The sequence below is a fragment of the Anarhichas minor genome, unplaced genomic scaffold (genome assembly GCF_050575085.1).
Source record: "Anarhichas minor isolate MPS153535 unplaced genomic scaffold, ASM5057508v1 ptg000136l, whole genome shotgun sequence".
Lineage (NCBI taxonomy): Eukaryota > Metazoa > Chordata > Actinopteri > Perciformes > Anarhichadidae > Anarhichas > Anarhichas minor.
Window position 1 is genome coordinate 21,023,088 of NW_027466582.1, and position 22,740 is coordinate 21,045,827.

The 22,740-nt window shown below is 41.8% G+C and overlaps 1 protein-coding gene across 1 annotated transcript in view; it reads right to left on the reverse strand.

Annotated features, from left to right (window-relative positions):
* nrxn3b (neurexin 3b) overlaps window positions 1-7,165 on the reverse strand; it is a 262,834-nt gene extending 255,669 nt beyond the window's left edge. Inside the window, exons 1-3 of the mRNA XM_076084372.1 lie at window positions 6,469-7,165; window positions 1,488-1,505; window positions 1,111-1,137 (exon numbers count right to left, since the gene is read on the reverse strand). Coding sequence (XP_075940487.1) covers window positions 1,111-1,137; window positions 1,488-1,505; window positions 6,469-7,165 — 742 coding nt within the window. The remainder of the gene's footprint in view (window positions 1-1,110; window positions 1,138-1,487; window positions 1,506-6,468) is intronic.
* Window positions 7,166-22,740: the final 15,575 nt, after the last annotated feature.

The window sequence follows — 22,740 nt, forward strand, 5'->3', positions numbered from 1 at the left end:
GTTGTGGCTAGTTTTGTTTGTTATGAAGAGGAAAGCTCAAACACAGTTAATATAAAAGCTTTATGGACTCTTATCTCAAAGGTCAGAAGTGTCAAGACAGTTTAGTCAAATTCAGAGTTGAACTCAGGGATTTACTTCCCAGGTAAACCCAGAGATGTTGGAGATTCTATGGAAACTATTACTATGCAAACTTTCTCTGTTATGAAGTACCGAGCCCTCTGCAACGCTTACTGTTCCTTTCGGCCAGGAAAGATCGTTGATATTGGGTTATACTGTAAAATCCAGGATTACGTTCAGTGATCTTCAACTTCCAATGTTGAAACTAATGACTCATTTGTTAACTGCAGTTTCCAAGGCCAAGAATGACATTTGAACTGTAACATTTATGCAAATTTAGATAAGACGTCCTCATGAAGGGCAGAACAAAAATGTTAATTACTTGGCTATATACTGTATATACATTTCAACTGAGAATAATTTGTATGTGCACATGGTGACTACAGTGTGGTATAGCATGGGAAAAGATGTGGTTATGGCAAATAAACTAAGGTGAAGGGGTATATGTATAACACTCGGTTACAATTAGAGAAATATACTGGCTATGGTTTAAAAAGGGACACTTTCTGTTCCTTGTTTTCCTGTTTTCCCCTCCTATCTCCCATACCCCTCTTCTTCTTCTTCCTCTAAGCTGTCTCCCCTAATTCCAGTGATTTCCTTATCCACCCTCCTGCTTTTCATCCTCCCCCCTCCCTCACCCTGTCGCTGCAGAGGTTGAGCAGGAACAGTGGAGTGTGTCACTGCATGTTAGCTGTGGAACTGAGAACAGTACACATGTATGTAATACACAGAAACCTGGCTGAAGCGAAGGTGAGGAGACAGACGAATGTGAGATGAGGAACATGCCATGCTGCCATGCGCCCCTCCCCACCAACACACACACACACACACACACACACACCCTTCTCTGCAGCAACGATGGGAGCATTGCAACATACAAATGCACACGGACAGGTAGTGAAGGCACACACAACGTCAAATTATGCCCCAAAACCAAGCCAGGTTTTGGGGCAACAAAACAGCAGAGCTTCAACAAGAAAAAGAAGAGAGTACCTTGCTCTGCCTTCAGGTGTGCGAGGCCTTGTGGAGAGAAATTCAAACAAAGAGGGATAGAGAAGTTTTGAGAACAGCACACCAATACTACAGTTGTATTGTCATCATGATTTGTGTGATGGCAAACCATGGCTACCACACGTAAAGCAAAGCTTTCCCAAGTGCATCTGAAAGCTTTCTGTTGAAACAGACAAGTCCTAATAAAGAGAGCAACACGGTATGTGAAAATAAAATAGCTCTGCAGGTTGTTTACTGAATAAATGTCAATTATGAATTGTATAACTTAATTACTGGTACTGTGCATGAATGCAAAAACATGTTTTAGATTAGGCTACATTCTTTTATAAGGTAAACTAAGACGACTCCTTGAGACTCACCTGGTTTTCTCTGGACTGCTGTGGAGGTGTCACAGGAAAGGAGAGAAAGCAAAGAGATGTCCCAGATTAACAACACACTCAAAGCTCATTTTGCATGTGGATCTAAACATGCAAAACATAACACTCTTCTAAGCATTGTGCTCCATGTAAGGACCAAAGAGGTCTCCCTTGACATGCCTGATCAAAACAACTACTTCAGTGTAAATCCCTGTGGAGAGAAACCCATAACATTTCATCTGTCCCGTCCTCTCAGGGAATCAGATTGACATTACACCTTTGGCAAACAACTCTTTCACATTTCGAATATTGTGACAGTGGCATAATATTCTGCAATTTGTATCACACAGAGGGCCCCAAACACAAAGAAAAGAGACATAAATCCATGAGGATTTATGGTGTTGTGAGGTTTGTGGATGTTGGGATGCTCCTTGTCAGATCCATATCATTCTCCTCCACCCCCCCACCTCTGACTGCTGACCCAAATTCGGCACACCCCTTGTGGTCTCTCAGAGGAATGCTCACTGTGGGATCCCTGCGGTTCACAGTATGGCATGGCCAAACAAATAACACACTTAACTTTATCCCTCGCGAGAAGCTTCCCCACCAGGATCTGAGTCGTGGAGGACACCTCGTGGGTATAAGACATCTGATTTAGGGCACATGACAGATCACTCTGTGGATGCAGTCTCAGTAAGTTGAGCTTTTATCCTGCATCCTACCTCTTTAGTCTCAAACCTGCTGCTGTAGCCTAAAATTAATATTGAAAGATTTCTGTAATCAGAGCCCCTCGAGAGCGTCAACTGACAAGAACATATTAAACAAGTCTTAATCAAGACAGACAACTTTAGACATTTCAAAGTGTCGGCTCTAATACATAATATCTGATATTGGTTTGACTTAGTGTTGTGCTTTGATGTCGGCCCAGGCTACAGAGGCCCAGCCTGGATATAACTGGTACCTCTCTGACAGCATTAAGTCCTTGTAAAATGTTACGTTTAACAAACTCAACAGAGGACATAAGTATCAGAGAGACAATTACTGTATACTGTGTGGTTTTTTCTTGCCTCCTTTGGGGAGTCCAAAATGGCTGCTACTTCTCCTCCCACATGAGAAGGATGACATTGGGAGAGGAAAGGGAAGGACAAAGCATGGAAGTGGGGGGATGGGAGACAGTGGCTATCTGATGGACAGCGGCGCAGCGCCCGCTCTAAAGAACTGAGGGACTCCTGAATGTATGTGCTTGAATGAGCAAGCGTGTATGTTTTTACTGACTATTCAAATGCTTGTGCTCGATAGGAGTGCATTTGTGCGTACATGTTTGCGTGTTGTGCGCAGATAAAACCCTTGCTCTTGATGCGACAGCGGCCAGAACAAACCAATGGGCTGTTGAGGACATGCGGTCCAAGCATAATCCCCTGCTCTATTTTACCAGCAGCTTCACCACTCAAATCCAAACATCATTTTCAGCTTGGGCACTAGACACAAATGCCCTCTGCACTGGAAGCAGGCAAGTCCCTACACCATTTTTTTTCCCTTTTTTCCCCCCTGACCTACTTTTTATAGTAAGATTATTGTAACTGACATTTTTTTCCATGTCTGTTTATTAATCCCCAAAGCTAAGCCTGAAGGCACCATTTTAGCACTTGCTTAACAGTTTGCTTGCCCTAGCCTTCAATTACTAGCCTTCCATCAAACCAGTGAATATTTAAATTGTTCATTACACATGCAGGATGTGCGATTGCGACAGAGGAGATCGTTCTACACATTCATTAAACTATCCAGTGTAGCTCTTAATAACCTTGACCTTATGCATATCTCATCGTAACTGGAAAACCATACGGTACTCAAGGGACTTCATAATGTCACCCCCATTAAATGAATTGAACAGAATGAGGGACAATATCCAGATCATTACCCAAAAGAAATTGATATTTGCACAGCTAATAACAGGAGCTGAATCAGGTTGATATTAAAGAAGTAGCTTAAGAGTTATCACGTCTGAGGGCCGAAGCTACAGTGGCGGATTTGCCTGCCAAAGTCGACACGTGCTGAGAGCGAGTGGTGAGTGGTGTCTAATTTCAGCTCACTGCCCTGACACAGTTAGTCACACTGATACGTCCTCATCCACAAGGGAGGAGAGAATAAACATGTGTTTTATGGCCAACTGTTTGTGGTGCTAAGCTGCTAGCCGAGCTGGACGGTTCGGAGCTCAGAGAGAGACAGGACTGCCTTATGATTATCACGGTGGTGAAATAATGATGCTTCAGCTGTAAGCTAACCCAGCTATCCCATGATGCAAGTATGCACACCACAAATATGCAGACAGCGTAGGAATATGGAATATGTCTTTTAGCACAAGTGGCACAACAGCCTTCTTCCACATCCCTTTTGCTCGTCTCTCATCTCACATGTTAATTCTGCCCACTATTTCCCTTCTAGGCCAGTGGGCTAGCAGGCTACTATTAGGATTGCAGCTGGCAAAACGCTTCCAAGGCCCAGTCCACTCAGTCAGTCAGCCATCTGCCCGTTTTAACAAGCAGCTGCAGGGCCTTGTTGCGTTGTGAACTTGTGTGCACGCCTTTAAATGTGTCTGAGTGTGTGCATGCACGGCCCGGGCCATGCAACCCGATAATGTAACATGTAAATATTCACAGGTTTGACAGATTGCTTTCATTGCTTATTTATATACTGCATAATCGACAGTATGCCGACAAAGACAGGTGTTCTAAGCAATTGTTCGCCTAACTGCAACCAAATGGTGAATGTTTGATTGTTCTGAATATCTTCTGGAAACATCAGATGCTTGAGGGTAGCTTGAACAACAAGTATTACGACACTTGTAGACATGTGGACAGAACAATAAAAAAAAAACTGCACTAGTTTGCCATTAGACAGTTGACGGTGGTGTTTGTGCAAGCATTTTCCAGGCAAATTAGCAATATCTGTTCTCATTATCCTCCTAATTATGGTTCCCCGTCTCTGTGGCATAATCAACAACAATCAGCCACATCAGTTAATGGAGAGGCAGAAGAGAGCAGCAGTCAGATCAGCCGGGGAGCGAACATGACTACCCTTCCTGCGTCACTCTTTAATTGCTTGAGAAGAAAGGAAGATGGTCAAAAGATGTGCAGATAGATGATGTGTGCACGAGAGGGAAAGACAGGCAGAGAGCAGGTAAACCTCCAGGGACAGCTTGGGGGACACCAGGTCTGTGGTGAATTCACTGGTCACACTTGCTCGGCCCTGGGGCTGACATGTGACCATCTCTTTTCCTGTCCACGCTATCTGGCCGAGTCATCTGTGCACTTTTAAGCTCTTGGTTGTTTTAACAAGATGTCATAGCTCCCCTGTCTGCTATCAGACAAATGAACCACCTCCTCCTCCTCCTTCTTCATCGACTGTTCGACAGCAGCAATGAGCAAATGGGATGAAGCGAAAGGGGGACGTGTCCAGTCCGTCCGCTTGACTGCTCTGCAACCAGCACATCGCGTGCTGCCCTGAACAATGCCACAGGCTAACGCTTGGGATTTAAGCTTCAAACAGCTTCGTTTGAGCAGCAAATGATGGGACATATTATGAAACCAAACACAGCACGACCTCGGCACGAAGATCTGAAAATGCTTATTCTAAATGCATGCTATGGTGGTGACAAATTATAGCATATAACTGTATCAGACACGGTTTAAAATAGCTTGCAAACAGTGCCATGGGATTCAGTGAGCATTCCCCTGACTTTTAGCAAAATGGAGTCATCCCTTTGCCATGTCAGTGTGATTTAGACATGCAGGAAGTGGGTCAGCAGTGGAGGAAATTTGACATGGGTCTGTTCACACAAAGTTATCTTTTACAGTCCGTACACATAGAAAAAAAGAGTTAAGCATGTCAGATTATAGTGAAATTATGTATTCTCTGGATTACGGGTCTAAATAAGGAAAATAGATCTTTTTTCTTTATGATGTGGAAGATGCAGTACCAAGTTTCTCTTGGCTTTAAGCATTGTGTTTTGAAAGATGCAGGTTTTAACATTAGGCAGCCCTTAACCAGCAGCAGGGCCAGACAAAGTAGTGCACTGTACCGTAGAAGGAAAAATGATTCTATATTTCCTAAAGAGGGAGGGAAGGACCAGTGGCAACTTATACAAATGGGTCCTGTATTACATCACTGTCAAATGGCCATTTGAGATTATACATAAGTATTAGCTGAGAAAAAAACTTAGTATGCTTATATCTTGGTTTGGAGATAGAAGAGGACATTGTCAAAGAGCTGCATCTCATTACACTTCCGCAAAAAGAGATGACCTTGGCACAGAAGCAGAGGAAAAATAGATGAAGTTGTCTCTCATCAAAACACTGTGTGTACCTTCAGGTCCCTGCACCACCTTGCAAGAGCTGAATACATTAAACAGAGAAAAGAGAACTGAGTGATTTTAGTCATATCAGCTAATACCGTATCCAGCGCTTCCTCATCTAAAGTAATAACTGTGAAGGCAGAGGAAATGCTGAGCACATCACCTCCAATTTAAGTCCCACATGAAATACGAAGACTTTCCAAAAGAAGCTGCCAGAGCAACTACCCACAAAAAATATACTGATTCTACGTCTAGTGTAAACTGCATTCAATATTTCAAACACATGGGAGTATAGCTGCCCGTGCTTCATATAAATTAGTGTCGTGTAAAATGCTACATTGCAATCTGCGCACACAACTTTAGCAGTCTGTATTGAGATGTATAGGGTAGCCAAATACAGAGGCCTAAAGGCCGATTACACTGAGAAATTATGGATTTGAACAATATACATCTGGTCCACAAGGGGTAAAATACCAGGGGCTACTATAAAAATGTTTATTGCATACCTGGAGGCAGACAGTGAACTTGCTGTTAAGTCAGTTAAATTTGAAAGGAGTCCCTGTGAATGTTTTACAAAGATTTTAATCAATATTCAGTGCTTGACACAGAAAGCTCTGGCGCCAGCCCTCTTACCTTCAGTGCAGAATCGACCTACATATCCAGTTTTGGAGCAGTCACAGTAGGGTTCTCCATCTGCCAGAGAGCAGATCCCGCCATTCTCACAGAGGTTCTCCGTGCAAAGGCCCATCATCTCCAAGCGTACTTTCTGACTATTGATGAGCGTGGGCAGCTTACTCCCATAAATGAGGTCTGTGATAATTCCCTTGAATGGTGGTATCTCACGGACGGAGGGCACGTTGATGGCAGATTTGCGGATGTCCCCCGGGAGCCCTCCGAGGAAGAGGTCACTAACTATATTCATAAACCGTCTCTCGGGCCGCACCTCCGCCATCTTGGTCTGGCCATCCACGGCCAAGCCAGTCTGCAAATTGTTCCTGTTGATGGCAGCAAAGTGCCAGCGGCTGTCGTTGACCATCTTGTCGGAGGTGATGGTGGTCTCAGCACAGTCGATGCTGACACGAAGCTGCAGCTTACCCTTGGATACAGTGAGAAGCAGAAAGTCGCAAACGCCGCCATCGTCGAAGTAGAGCAGCAGGCCCTCCGATTCTGAAGTTTTGAACTGAAATGTCAGGTCACTTCTGGAGCTGGCGTCCCAGCGCAGGTAGCGAGCCCACTGACCTCCAGAGCCAGTAAACTCCAAGCCTACGCTCAGGCCCAGCATGGTACTCAGCAGCAAGAGGACATGACCAGGTAGGCTGTTGGGATTCATCGTAGAGAATGACAGGATGCACCAGAAGAGGGACAGAACTCTGGACAGATCCTTAGAGTAATAATTACATCTGGTTCTGGCGGCGATCCAGGATTTATCTGCTGAATGTTATATTCCACATAGATAATTTTACAATCAAGTGCAGAATGCAATATCCGTGTGTTTTTTTAGGCAGATCTAATGTTGATAATGGACAGAATGTAATCTTCTCAGGCAAGTCTATGCAGAGATATACTGAAAAATACCCAATTTCCCCACAAAGTGGACAGGTGACAGTGCTAAGGTGGAGGTGACAGTGTGTTTTGTCAGTGATTCAGAGCTGCGTCTTGTGATTTTTCTTTCAGGCGACTTCCTGGATTGAAGCCCATGACCGTCATGATTGGTCCAGTTCCGTGCCCCATGGCTTGGCCTCCAGCTTAGGACACACCTTTGACGGAACTGCAGAACAAAAAAAAGATCACTTTAAGTAAAAATGTATGTTTGTCAATGTCAATTGGCATGACAAAGGAGCCAGCTCTAAATAAAGTAAGTGATGTGGTTCACTAATATTGAATACATACAACCTTATAAGATACAAAAATATATACGTATATACTGTATATATTGCTCTAATCTAATGCTATCCAATACAGTAGCTCCACAACCATTAGACCATTTGTGAAACTCAAATGTTTCATTTTGACTGTGAGAGAGGTGTTGATTCAACTCTGAGGTCAATGTTAGTGTTGTTACATTATATTAGCATATATTAGTGTAATCCAGTCAGTTCAAATTATTCGTTGTCCAAAAGAGAATAGAGAAAGCCGTTCAAGCTTTCGTGACAACAAATTAAGTGAAATATACAGCGATCCCTTGCATTTAAACAAAATCATGACTATGAGGCACATCAAGCTCTTACAGGATATTGAGAGCACCACTCAATGACAATTTGACTCTCCATGTGGCCAATAAATACAACTAAATAACCACTAATCATGTCCAATAAAGGTTTACGAGCATTTTATGCAGGGTTCCATTTCTACCAATTAACCATTTTATTTGAAGATGAACTCAAATAATGGTTCAGAGTTTTAAAGACTTAATTTAACAGTCAAATTATCATATGGTGGTAGAGATCTTTTTACAGAAGAACTAGACTGTTGTTGCTGATTATGTGATGAGTGAAAATCCATTGAGGTGAGCCGGAACATGTGCTAAGCCCTCAAACGTTAGCCTGCTATCTGTAAGGGTCCGCTGGGATCCTGATAAATATGACTAATTATCCACCGCCACTCTCTCTCTCATTTGCATGTCTTTGGGGGATTACAATCATAAACAGCTATTCAGAAAGATGTTAGGATGGAACCACTTCATATGCGAATCCCATCACCGACATTTTTTAAAATGTTCTTCTTTCAGTGTATGCATATTCAAATTATTTCCATCACCAAATCCGGGATGACACTGGTATTACTCACTGGCCTTTGCTTGCTACACCTGTACTCATTCAGTTCTGTTTAAATTTGCTCAGCAGAGCTAGAAAGGGTTCACATGGAGAAACCTTATATGTGTGCGTACTCTTCCAGCCCTTTGCCCTTGCAATTGTTTTGGCAGTGGGCTGCCCACCAGACAAATGCATTGTATAATCATGACAGCAGCACAGAACCATGCAACACAATAGGGCCTTTAACCACCTGCCCTGAATAGTTAATCTTGCTGCAGCAGGCGAGCTATTGAATTCTAGTAACTGATACCTATGCTAATGCATCACGTGTGCACGCATGTGTGTCCCTGGGCCGGAGTGTGCATGTGTGTGCCTGTCTGACAGCACTGGGTTGCCTGGCTGGATCATTGTCTTTGTCTTAAGAGTGACTCTGTGAGACAGCAGAGAGGTTAAAAGGTTCTGTGTGGTGAAAATAACTCTGAACGCAGCTTGTCAATCCGAACCACCAACTATAGAGCTGTGTGCTGTGTCCGTCAATAAGCAAAGCTTGATATGCCCATGAAACCTGAGACTCCAGTCTGGCCCCCATTCAACAAGACGTATTGTGTGCATTGCCTAACTGGGGCATCAAGTGTCCCAGTGAGGCAGGGAATGCTAACAATGCTAGCATGTTCACTCTCAGTCGGCTATAACGTGGCTAATATTCAATTACTTGACATTTGACTAGCTTAAAGCCAGATCAATATTCATACCATAAAGTATCTAACATATAGTAAAAAAAATGTCCACCTGCTAGCTAGCCTGTAGGCTAAGCTAAATCAGGCTAATGTGGTGAAAAGTGAAATATTATGCTGACACTTTTTCCACAGGCTTTTTATGACACGTGCCCTTTAGCTAACCCCTTAGCACACTGGAGAGTCTAAACGGCAATTTAAGAAGCTATTTTTGGCTAACGTTACTAAAGTAGCTGACGTTACCTGTGTTTCACTGTCATTAACAGAAGCTTGTTTTTCTCTGCTAAACAAAAAAGTAGGCCACACGTTTCAAATTCGAAAGGTGCATCTACCTTATCTTATTCTTATCTTCGACCCGCAGCAGTAACGTCAGCTAACGTCAGCTCTTGTTCTTAAGTTTTAAGTAAGCTAGAATAAGCACATATTTTCCGGGATATAAATACTCGTTGAATTATTAAATAGAGCAGGATAGGAGATGACATGCACGGGACACCGTCACTGACTGGCCATAAAGATGCATCGATGCATCCATGTTCGCTGCTGCGGGGTTCTTGGCATGTATTGTAAGGCAGCCCGGTCCCCATCACTGGAGACCCCTCTACTCCCGCTGTGCTCCCTGTCTATCGCAAGCTTCAGCCCGGAGTAACGATTTGATCCGACATCAGTCACAACAGACAAGCGTGTTTCCGGACCTGCTAGTCTACTGGTAAGAAAAAGTGAGGTTCAGGGACCACCTGGGGGCCTTTGGGGAGCACCAAGCGGTCACCAGCAAAAAAAACAAAAACATTTTATTTCAGCATTTCCATTCATGTTTGGATATGCTTATTTATGTATTCATGTTACTATACCTCAAAATCATTCAAACCACACAAATCCCAATCAGATAGTTAGTCGTGACAAATTTAATTTATTTGCCAGCACAATGTGGCGCAACCAGGCCTTTTATCATCGTGGAGTGTATTCACACATTAAAAAAGTTCCTTCTGTAACTCACTCAATGAACATTGGTGCAACCATACATGTTAATGAGCAGCTCACCGCTTACAATATGAAAGCTAAATTATGTCAATTTACATATACCTGCAATATTATTTTACTGAATAACAATCATCTGAGAAACATAAAGCTGGACACGAGGTGACTGTCAACTCTGCAGTAAGCAGAAAGACATTCTTGCAGGAGGCTTCATACAGTCTCTATTGAAAGCCCCGTTGGACCTTTCAATCCCACATGCTTTCACAAAATGAGTGCAAAAGCCAACGTTGTTATTCGCATCATTTTGATCAGTTTGTGGAATATTTGAAATCTTTAACTGAAAGTAAAGTGCTTTAAACAGACTGGAAATGCGCCCCGCAGCCCCGCACGGAGGAATAAAACAGCGTGCTACATTTCCCCCAGCGTTCAGCTCTCCCTCTGCTTCTCGCACGGTGGCAGTCTGGCTGTTGCTCAGGGGTTTACAAGCCCCATGCCCAGAACATTATGAATCGACATGTGATCAGGAATCGTGTTGATATTCGCAAGGAATCATTTCTAAATCGTAAGAAGTTAGTTTCTGCTTGGTTACGGAGCTGTCCCCAAGAGAGACGCGACTCAGCGAGCTGAAACTTTCCGTCGCAGCGCTCTTCACTCATTCACCACTAATATATTTGTCACAATTTCAGCGCTGATAAGTCTACGTGGTCTCCTGAGGTGTGAATTGTCCACTAATCACCCCGCTCCTCTATGGTTAAACTGCCAGTGAGAGCTTTGAAACTCACCACCCAAGCCATCCCATTGCGCAGCCCACCTCAGCCCAAACTCACCAATTCCACATCAGATTCACAGGAAAAAAAGGGAATTTCTTGGAGAAAGACTTCAGATCCCACAAAATAAGTAGCCTACATTTACAGAACAGCTAATGCATGATGGCTAAAACGGGATAAAAATAAATAAACAACGGAAAGCTTTTCAGTTTTAATCTGCTCCTACCTTTTCGTGCAGAGAGACGATTCCGGACGGATATATGTATAAATAGAGTAAATTAGAACAATCCAACGCAAAATTCCATCCAAAAACCGTCGTGTTTTTAATTATAGTCTGCCCAAGGCAGCGAGATGCTGATGCTGGTGATGAGGAGGTTATTATAAGTGAGGCGCGGTGGAGGGAACGGCAGCGGTCCTCCTTCCCCGGCTCAGTGAACGCGCATCTCTCAGCTCGGCTCACTCAGCGCAACTGATGATGGGCCCCTGGATTTCTTCCACACTGACGCTCTGACCCGCCTTCTCCACCGTACGCTGAACAGTGGGAAAGTAATCATCCAAATTGGAGAGAGAATAAATGGAAAATGCCCTCAGGACAAATTATTAATAACGAAAACATCTTTCTTCCTTATACTTAGGTGTTTATATAGTTAGCGTCTAAAGGCTTTTAATCTGAGAATTTAGTATAGTAGCTTCCAAAAATGTCTAAAAGAGATTGCAGAGTAAAAATGTGGCTATATCTATAGTAAAATTCCAGATTTGTTCACATTGAGCTTGTTTCAGGAGTTCAATTCCAGCTCTGTCCAGGCTTCAGAACCTTGGACAGCGCCCATCCTAATGCCAGGGACCTGTCCTCGGTTCTGAACCTTCACAGTGCTCTGCTCTCAAATAAAATACCCTGCCACTTGAAAATGGTCTGTTGCACTTCCAATTTTAAGCTGTTTAGTATCATACAACTGAACACAGGCTTATGTTAGTGTGCAGGAGGCTGACGCATTGTATTTTAATAATGAATAATAATTTTAATAATTATAATGATGATTGATGACTGGACCACTACATGCAGTGTAGACTATCTACTGTAAAACATTTTACATGTCGTATAATGTTGTGTCAGAAAATGGAGGAGGGGGCTCTATCCCATTGCGTAATGGTACCCAGGTGTGGCCAATATGGCCAATGATCCAGAACCTGTATATTTGCTACACACACTTTGTTACTGTGCATTCTTGACTTGACAATTCCTTTTCCAAAAGGATAAACTTCTGCTCTTTCACTCTCATTGCATACCATTGACTATATAGCACTGTTTTTATCCTCTGGTAGCCTTCTGCCACTAGTGATGATAAGTGCTCTTGCTGTTACATAATACTAATTGAAAAACAGTGCTTACAAAGAGCTACAAGAAGAACATATAAAAAAAAGAGCAACCTAATAGAATGCATGAAAAGAAAATTAATGTGGCAAGAAAAATAATCCAAAGAATAAATCAAGATTAAAAACTAGTGTTTCAAAGCAAATTGAGCTCATCTACATCTTGCAGGCAGGATATTGAAGAAGTGCTTTGGGACCTTTTGTGTTGAGTCTAGACTTAGGGTCAGAGAGTAAGGTCCTGCCTGAGGGTCTTGACCTGATCTCTAACTTATGGGGAGCCAATAGGTCTTCATAAATCAGGGCATCAGACAACGCTTAAACATGATAAGTGCTTGCTACCAATGGCCAGTTGCTAAATCTGGAGATACACTGACTCTCTTTCTTTGGCACAAATTCAAATTCTAGCTGATGCACTGAGGAATAGCTCGAGGCGTAAGGGTGACTTTTGACTGAGGCAAGACTAGAGGGAGAGGAGAAGAAAAGCATCAATGACCCGATCTTGTTCTGTGAAGAATAAAACATGGACAGACCACCGAGACCTCACAAATTCTGGAGGTAGTACAACAACCACAAAAAAGTTTATTTACAACAGTGTGACGGAACTGTAAAATGATCTGAGGCATACAAAACTTTCTAAACAGAAGACAAGGGCCTTTGCACCCAAATCGATGTTTTCAGGTGTTTCAGCTGATGATGATGGGATCATTTCCAGGGTTATAAAGACACATCAGAACATGCTTAATTCACTACTCCTTCACTCAAGAGTTACAATTTATCTTTATTTATCTATTTATTTACAATTGGTATGTTTTCATTATGAAGTTATTATTTTACTCTTGTTAGCACTTTCTTTTATCACACTCATTTGCAACATCATTTTGTTCTGCTGTGCACTTGCCCTGTAAGTAGTATGAATGACAATAAAGGTAAACTTGAATTCTGATGAAGGTCAACTTTGACTGTTCTGAATAGGTTCTAATTATGATTAAAACCTATTCAGAACGCCAATTTAGCTCACCTTAAGATAAGGGCTAATCGTTCAATGTATAGTCAAAACATGCATCTGCTTTGCCAGTATTTCGAAGCAGAAAACACGCAGATAGAAAAAAGGATTGGGCCCCTAAAGAACTACTATGGGGGACTCCGCAGGCTCCACTGCAACCCTGACCTTGATGGATGAGTGTCTCTCTGCTTTCTGCTTGTTAAAATCATCACTGGATCATCCCAAAAAGATATGTCTTTTAATTCATAATGACTACAGTCACTTTTACTGTTTCAACTACTTTTACTGGTTCGAATAGATTGATACATTGGGCAGAAAGCGAGCTAGGTTAATATGTTAAAAAGCAAAACATTAAAGTTATAGGCCAGAAAGTGAACTAAGAAAAAGTGTCTAGAAAGTGATTTTCGTTCCACAACCTGGGCACTACTTGTTAAATATGTTGTTGCACAGAAAACACCGTTACAAATTTTGAGTTAAAAGTTCTCCGCAAAATATCCTGCAGTATTTTGTCACGTGCCATAAATGTAAATAAATTAGAATGAAGATGACATCTTGGCTTCGTTCCAACAAGCGGCCACCTGATTGGTGTAGCTCCTAACAGGTAGCGGTTGGTCCACGGAAGCCTCATCAGACACGATCCAAATATGATTAAGCGAGAGAGGAACTATTGCCGACTTTAAACACTAATTAAGAAAAAAATGCAGGATGACACATGAAGAACTTTTTTTTCCTCGCTCAAAACCAATAGATATTTTTAATGAAGTTGAAATGATTGAATGCCCAACTGAAATAAAGACTAATGTACTGAAAATGATGATGGTATTATTAAAATGGAATTTGTACAACCAAATTGTATTTTAGGGATTTTTTTATAGCCAGTGCAGTAATGTTTTTCACGTTAAACAACATGAAACAAAGTTGTTGTTTTTCCTTAGTTTTAATTAGTGTCACATAAGTGTTTCACTCTGTTTATTCCCCAGTGCCAATGCATCACCTGGCTCATCCATGGGTTCCACACTAAAGCGAATCCAGTGACATTGTCACTAGGTCTAAGAGGCTATTTAAAACGCTCGAGTGATGAGAAGATCAGCAGCTCTCTCTAATGAGCAAGAGCAGAGAGAGACAGACAGCAAAGAGGAGTGGGACAGAGAGCTCTATCTCTAGAATAAATAAGTGTGTTACATGCAAACAACTAATCAGAGTATGCATGACCTTCACAGCCCTGACAAAAATGCACGCAAACAAGAGGATTTCATCCACAAATAAATCCCAAAAATCAAAGACAATAATGCCTCACGCTCTTTCTCACACACGACCCTCCTTTCCTCTGTGCTAAAAGGCATAATAAATGAATTATTTCCCTTTGATAACATCTTCAAACTGAATTCAACACAAGCTTCTGGTTTACTTTAATAACACCCCAGCTACTTGTTCTATAATCATGAAATGAATTTCCAGATGCCACAACAACTGTTGTAATATTTACAATGTATTATTTATGGCAGGATGCAAATAAAAATGATTAATCATGTATCAAGCATATTCCTACTTTGTGTTGGGAGGCTTGGGACCATGCTTAGTCATCACGCTGAGCAATTGTATGCAGCAGTTGTGTCGTACATTGCTGTGACATGTGAGCACGCTCTAACATCCGAGACGTGACAGGCTGACCAGGAAGGCCAGCAGGGGTTTCTCACTAGCGACATGTTGCCTCTTGCAACCCTGTCTTTGGTTACAGCTCTCAATGGCTTCTTCCTCTCACTTTTTCTATTCCCCCCTTTCTTCATAATTCTTTTCCAACTGACCATTTGCCGAAATCCCACCCTAAAACAGGAAATGTCCCATCACAGTTTAGCAATCATCATAACCAGGCACAGAGGGTGGTCTCTCTCTCTCTCTCTCTCTATATATATATATATATATATATATATATATATATATAGCCACACATAGTGGAGTATACAACTGAAGAGCCAGATGTGTCCCCCAGCAGTTAGAGAACAACAACAGAGTGTAAAGGACAGTGAGTTGAATTTAAATTGACCAGGTAGCCAGAAACACAACTTCAAATTGATGGTAATGCTGCATATGTAAATAAGCTAATAAGTAAGCCATTATCATTATTAAGTGTAAAATAAAGGGGCTAACTAGCTATCTAATGCTGTTTCTTTATGTCCATGTAATCTACATCATCATCATCAGCTGGTGAGGATGCTGATCTTTTGCCTGCAATATGCAGCTTAGCAGAATACCATGTATGTAGAAATCAAGCTCATATTTACAGTACCCCTTGTAATGGGAAAATATGTCATAGTCTCATGTGAAGGTTTAAAGAATGTAAGTCCTAAAAGAGCAGACACCAAACTGTAGTTTCAGTAGATGACTTTAATTAGTTTAGTATCCAGGTGTCTTGTTATCTGTTATCATTGTGCACTGTTTCTTTTTTCTTCGTAAGACAGAGACACAGAGAGGCCTTGATTAACAGAGATCCTCTGTTTGAAATACTTTGAACTTCCTTTATGACGCATTATCTGAAGTTGTAAAGGCGTAAACCTTTGCATGCATATATGATGTGTGAGGGTAAAGAATGTCTATTCTGTCTCTGCAATAGTCATTTTAACAATGTCACAGTGGCTTCAAAGGAAGCATCTGCTGTGAGTTTAAACTGTTTATTGTAAGGCAAACTGTGAACAAAGGGATTTGCAAACAGGAGATGAAGCGCCTTCCTGACTGTCTTAAATGAAGTATACTAAGGCTCGAAGGATGACCTGCCTTTTATTGTGTTCTTTGTGTATTCTTGTTAGCTAAGCAGATAACAGGAAGCTGTCTGAGTATAAATGTCCATGCATTGTGACTGTTAGGCAGACCACTCTTACAGATCACTGCAATGTGTCTGTGAGACTGTTCTCTTTGCTTGCAAGCAAATAAATTGACTTTACAAACCTTGATCGTTCATCAAGACTCTGTTATATTGATTGAAAACCTTCACTTTCTTCTCCCGACTAGTCATAAGAAATATTCCACAACACCCTTTACAGAATTCTCATTTTAATAAGAATGAAGTATTATTTTAAATGAAATAATTGTTTTTAGCAATTCAATGAGCTAACGTTAGTTTAATTAGCTAGATAGCTTCAGCTAATAAACTGATGTTTCTAGTCATTTCACCCACTAGATAAACACTAGAAATGATAAGTCTAATTTTCTCTACCAATGTCTAAAATCAATTGTTTCAACCAGTATAAAGAATTCCAAATGTTAAATCTGCCTTTGTTCTCATTGTAAACGGCATGTGTGCTGTGGGAGTGCAAAAGGCTTGACAGATGTAGCAGCAGTAAACAAGGAGGGGGCTTAGCAAATGCCCATTCGACTTTTCCGTAATCCCAAATCTTCATCTTTCTCCCGATAGCCATTGGTCTCCCCCTATTTTCTCCCTGGTTTAGTTTGCAGACATTGAAAAGGAGGATCCTTTTTCCCAACATACACACACAAGCACACACAGTCAGTCACAGTCAGGGCTTTCACTGTTCACCACTCTTGTTAGATCAGTGGCCTCGTGGCGCCCCTGCTGCCCCGATAGTGGGAGGTTTGGAGTGGAGTTTGATCTTCAGCTGACTCCTCTCTGCATGATACTAATTGCAGTCCTGCACAAAGAACTGTGCTAAGCCTCCATATACAGATACGGCACATGAGCTGCTAACCTAGCCTTCAGTTTGAACATGGCTTATATTAAACCACAAACAGATGACATTTTGTCTATTTCTGCTATTTGGAGCTGTTTTTCTTCCACAAAACTTCTTTCAGACTGGTGGAAAGAGAACATCCAAAATAAACATTTAGGTGTTTATTTATTCTACTACTTTGTCTATTTGTGTCTGTAGATTTATCCTAAATTCACCAAAGGTTAGCAATAGATAATGTCTCATTTGCAAACATAAATTAAACATTTCAGAAAACTTATAATACAAAACAAAAAATGATCCTGACATTAGTAATCAACTGGGGAAGTTTCATGGTGATATCTATTAGTATATATTTGTTTACCCTATTCACATGTAGTGCCTTGCAAAATTAAAATTTGATATCTTCTCAAATTATTTCTTTCAACAGTTTTTTTCTCAGACTCGAGCCAGAAATCTCAACTTTAGTAGCACTTAGATACACCAAACGTTCCAGTGTCATTTGTTCGTTCATCATTTATATTCATCATTTATATTCGCATATTTGTCTCGGTAAGAAGGCAAATAACCAGATTTCCCAGAAAGTCTAACATTAAATTCTCTGTTTGTCTTAAGTTCTAACAGCAGCCTGACTTCCACCTTTATGACCACAAATGATTATGCTAAGAGTCCAGGCTGAAGGTGAATGCTATGTGATAAATGTGTGTGTTATTCCCACTACTGTAAGCCCAACCAATACATTTCAACAAGCCTGCTGCCAGCGGGCACCACCTGCTAAGGCGTTATCAATAATCCATGAGCGTCCTAATAATGCTGTATCATGGTTTATCACCTCCACACTGAAGGTCACATGTGTGTGTTTTCTCTCTCTCTCTCTCTCTCTCTCTCTCTCTCTCTCTCTCTCTCTCTCTCTCTCTCTCTCTCTCTCTCTCTCTCTCTCTCACAAACACAAACACAATGCAGATTGATCCTAATTACACTTATTTTACCTCAAATCCCAGCTGCCTGAATTACTGAAAAGGCTGTTAGAGGGTCAAAGTGATTACACTATCAAGGACATCTATTAGAATGCAATTTAGCCAGGTTGGGTCCTCAAACAGGCCCAGCTAACCTCTTTAATGGACATTCATTTATCTCCCCTTGTCTGGGAGCTGTTGCGTGCGAGGTCCGCAGCTTTGCTGCTAAACAGGATGGATGTGATATTTAGATCAATATTTCCGGCTTATGGGGAAAAATGTGACCCTATACAGATGATAAGAGGGCGATATTTCATTGTAAATGTCAGTGTAATGTAACCATCAATGCCCAGGGTGGGGGACTGTGCAAACACTATACTGCATGGTATAGTGGCTGTATTCTGTATACGCAGCAACCTACCATTGGTGGGCCGTCAGGGCCTGTAAGGCCTTCTCTGCTGGCCTAGACAGAATCACAAAGTTATAGCTATTTTATAATTTAATAATTTTTCATAAATACACTACATGTATTATAATTTAGAAAAATATTTTTCCCATTATCTTATGTTTTCATTGCACAGCTACTGTCTTCCTCAGTTGCTCTGCTTCCAGTGCAGCTTGTTTTAAGTAGAGCTTTTATCCAATCAGATCTCACCTCTGTGTCTCTAGGTAAGAACAGAGGCCCGAGGCCTGCAGACTCACAAGTGCATCCATGTGCAGTTTAAGTGAATGGGGACGATATTGTTGATTGTCATAGTGTTCAACCAATCAGATCTTTAGTTACATGTTGAGCGTATTCTACCTAGCCATACGTGATTGGTCAGTGGGCTAGCCTGACATGTTGGGCGGTGACAATCCCAATATCTGCTGCCTCTGTGGAGCGGACAATTTTCAGCCCTCAAACACATTAAAACGTATTCAAGAAATACAACTGGGGAGGCTCCACTGTCTTCACTGGCGTCCATGAATCGAGAAGGACTTCTTACTGGAACTAAAACGCACGGATGTACTGAACAACCGTGAGATTAAACTCTTTGTTAACAAAGAAAGGAGGATGGACTTTGTCTTTAAATAGTGAACAGCAGCTCTGGTAAGTGAACTGCTCTTGTTTTTACATCTGCAGTAGCTTTAATATGCTTGTTTATATATTATTAATTGTAGAACTTGTTTTTATGATGGTGGATTTTTGTTTGGTTTTATATGTGATAGGAACTATTGTTACGTCCAATGTTGCTCTGGGGACATATTTAGTTGGTGACAGTGTTGCCAACTTGGCGACTTTCTCGCTAAATCTGGTGACTTTCCAAACCCTCATGGCGACTTTTTTTATCTAAAGCTACTAGTGACAAATCTATCGACTTCTTCTGGTGTTGTTGGAGACTTTTCTGGTGTTTTGACTCTGACGTGAAAGCACGTACATTCTGCACTGTCGTGAACGAGCGGCGGGAGCTGCCGTGAGCCGCCCCAAAGCACTCACAGGCGCCACTCTCTCGCGCAGCAGTCCCAGCTGCAGTCAGAGCAGAGAGGAGACGCACTCTCGGCGTATTCATGTATCTGCACTCTGCAGTTAGTGCATTTATAGGTATTGAGCTTCATTTATACACGAAACAAATAATAACCGTAGCTGTGTTTCAGCTGCAGGACAGCAGTGAAGGCCCAGGTATAAAATGCACGGCCCGCCACTGCAACCTACAGTATAGCACGACACATGAAGGCACTTCTCCCTCTCACACGGGTGTGAATCTATTTGAATAATGAAGAGAAGCACCTGTCAGGCTTGGTTATCTTGACACATGGACCGTAGTACGAACACCTATATACATCTGAAGGGAGAAAGAGAGACAAAGAGTTGGAGAGCACACTCACTACACTCGCTTTTTTTAACCACATACCTCAGAGCTTGAATAGTTAATCGTCAGAGAGGTGCCTGTGCCGGTGATGCTGCATTAATCACCGGCGTCACCATGAGAGAAAGTGCTGCTCTGAGAGGAGATCTATCAGTCTCACCACAGGTTTCAAATATGCAATTTGAAGAATATATAACGTGTTGGAGGGTGCTTGTATTCAAAAGCACTTTGCTGTGACGTGAGACCATTGATAGGATTTTGAGTAGTATTTTTGTAGTATGGAGGATCCCAGTACAGATTAAACTGTGAATTGCAACTGTTATGTCACAGTCCACCCACTGGGCTTTAAAGGTGTCTCTGTCTCAGTGCATTCTTTACCTCTGAGCCATCTCAGAAACGTACATGTAAAAGCACAAACAATGCCCATCAACCTCAGACCAAATCCCAATGCAACATTTTTCTGTGCCATGTTTCATCTATTAAACCTCTATTCAGAAAGTCCACGAACAGAGCTAGACGTTGTAGTAGGCTTCACCAATGAGCTGTTGTTGTAAACCCGTGTATATTTTGTAACCTTGTTGTTTTACATACCTGTCATCATCTCTGGAAGTCACGATATCTGTGACGCAAAATTGTGTATCACATTTTGTTGATTTAACTTAAGAACACTCTCCTGCTAGCATAGTCACAGGAAATTGCTGTGTTCAGACCTACAGTATGGACTACTGATTCTATCATCTCCACCATAGATTCAGTAGCATTGACAAATGAAAGACGGATGTGGGTGTCTTGGTGACTCAGGCCATGTGCTGCAATGATCTTAGCTTCTGCTTTCTCCTGAGCCATCTCCGGTAATAAAGCTGAATGCAATCAATCTCCAAAATAAAAGACAGAACAAAAAGATAAACCAAAATCCGAAAAAAAGCGTGGTATTATTGTGACGTAGTCAGATGTTATCGTTTTAAAAGAAAAGGCTACATGTGAACTAATATGCACATCTTGCTAATGCCAAAGGTTAAGTGCTCATTTACTCCATGTCAAGGTGGGTGTAACACGAAATAAAAGTCTTGATATCAAAGTGAAATATTGCTTTGAGGGTAGCGTCTGACGCCTCGGATCCAGAAGAGCAAAGGTCCTGGCAAGACACCCCTACCACCTGGGCATCCGGACAACCTGACACCTGGCAGAGCCCACTGTGCGATACCTAAGACTTTTAGACTACGGCCAGATGGTTGCACGAAGAGAGATCACACACGCAGACAAATGCAGTTCGGCATGCAGTTACCTCACACAAATAATTCATGTGAGCCAGATGCACTGCAGACCTACAGTCTTGCACATGCATACAAATGGTGCTGCTCATGTTCCTTGCATGTTCTGTATTCTTGTGAAGGTCAAAGACTTGTGCACTTGATACCAGACATAATGTTGCATGTTAGTCTTTACATCAACTTTAAGTTTATGGAGAAAGATAATGTATCTTTCCCAAATTATAAAGGTTTCACAAACAGTCATATTTTCTCCATTTATGTAATTTACAACAAAATATATTGAGCATCCTTGCTATAATGTAAATATGATATACTATGTCAGTACTGGGCTGAGGTTCAAGCCCAGAGAAGGTTACAGCATATGTAATGTTTGTGACTTGTAAAAAGAAAGATGGTTCGTCTTGGTGACTCAAACTTTTTGTGCCCGGGCTCCACAAAGAGACAGAAAAGACAGACACAGAAAGATACAGTGAAGCCCTCTGTCTCTCCTAAAGGACTTCAGAGGCAGTGAGTGAAACAAAAGCAGCCGCGAAGGGACAAACATAGTGATGAAAGTTTCAGGAGTTTGAAAAAGATGACACATTTCTTTCATTTGCAGAGAGAACGCTTGCTTATCAAAGCAATGTACAATGCAATGCTGAAGCGCGAGTCATTTTTTTTCTTTTGTTCTTCCTGCAATTGTACTGGATATCATACGGCACATAAATCATGTGGACATTTCTTTATTTTCACCGTGCACGCTTCACTGCCATATGCTTTCAAGAGGGAGACCATTTGTTTTTCAAGGGGTCCTTGGAAAAGAGCTTTGATGCCATTCATGAGAAAGACCAGAAAGAGAACAGGCACATTTCATTGAAGTTGCCCCCCTTTGGATGATAAAGCCAATGTGTACTAGAGAAGAGGGGACACCGTCTTATATCAAAGCCTGACAATGACTCTTGGGTTTGTTGGAGGTGTAGTGCATCAGCGAGAGAGGAATCCCACTGCTCCCAGTCTTAAACAAAGGTGTAGTTACCAGTAAAACCAGCTCCACCCTCTCTCTGTCTCACTAAGATCAGTTCATTCATATTCCCTACCTTCCATCTTCAAGGCAATCACTCATGTCTCGGTCGTAATGGAAGGTACAGCAGTCACTTCGACCTAGCGAGATGGAGCGCCTATTATTTCCTCATTGCGTTGACGGATGATTCCTGGATACGATAGATAGAGAGAGAGAGAGAGAGAGAGAGAGAGAGAGAGAGAGAGAGAGAGAGAGAGAGAGAGAGAATATAAGGGAGAAGGGTAATGTTCAGGCTGCTAATGTTTGCTTTCAGATTTGAAATAAAGCTGCTGCGGGAGATAGGAGACAGATCAATCAATGCAAAGAGAACAGGGTTAGAATTCTGGGTCTAAGCAGGTGATTTGTCTATGGGCTGAAATGGAATTGGACAATCATACAGGAACGTTATGAATATGGAACCAGGCAGTGACTTTGAAAATGACACAGTTCAGAATGAAGCGCTTTCAGTATGCCACAGCGACTGCAGTAGGAACAAGTGATGTAGTCTA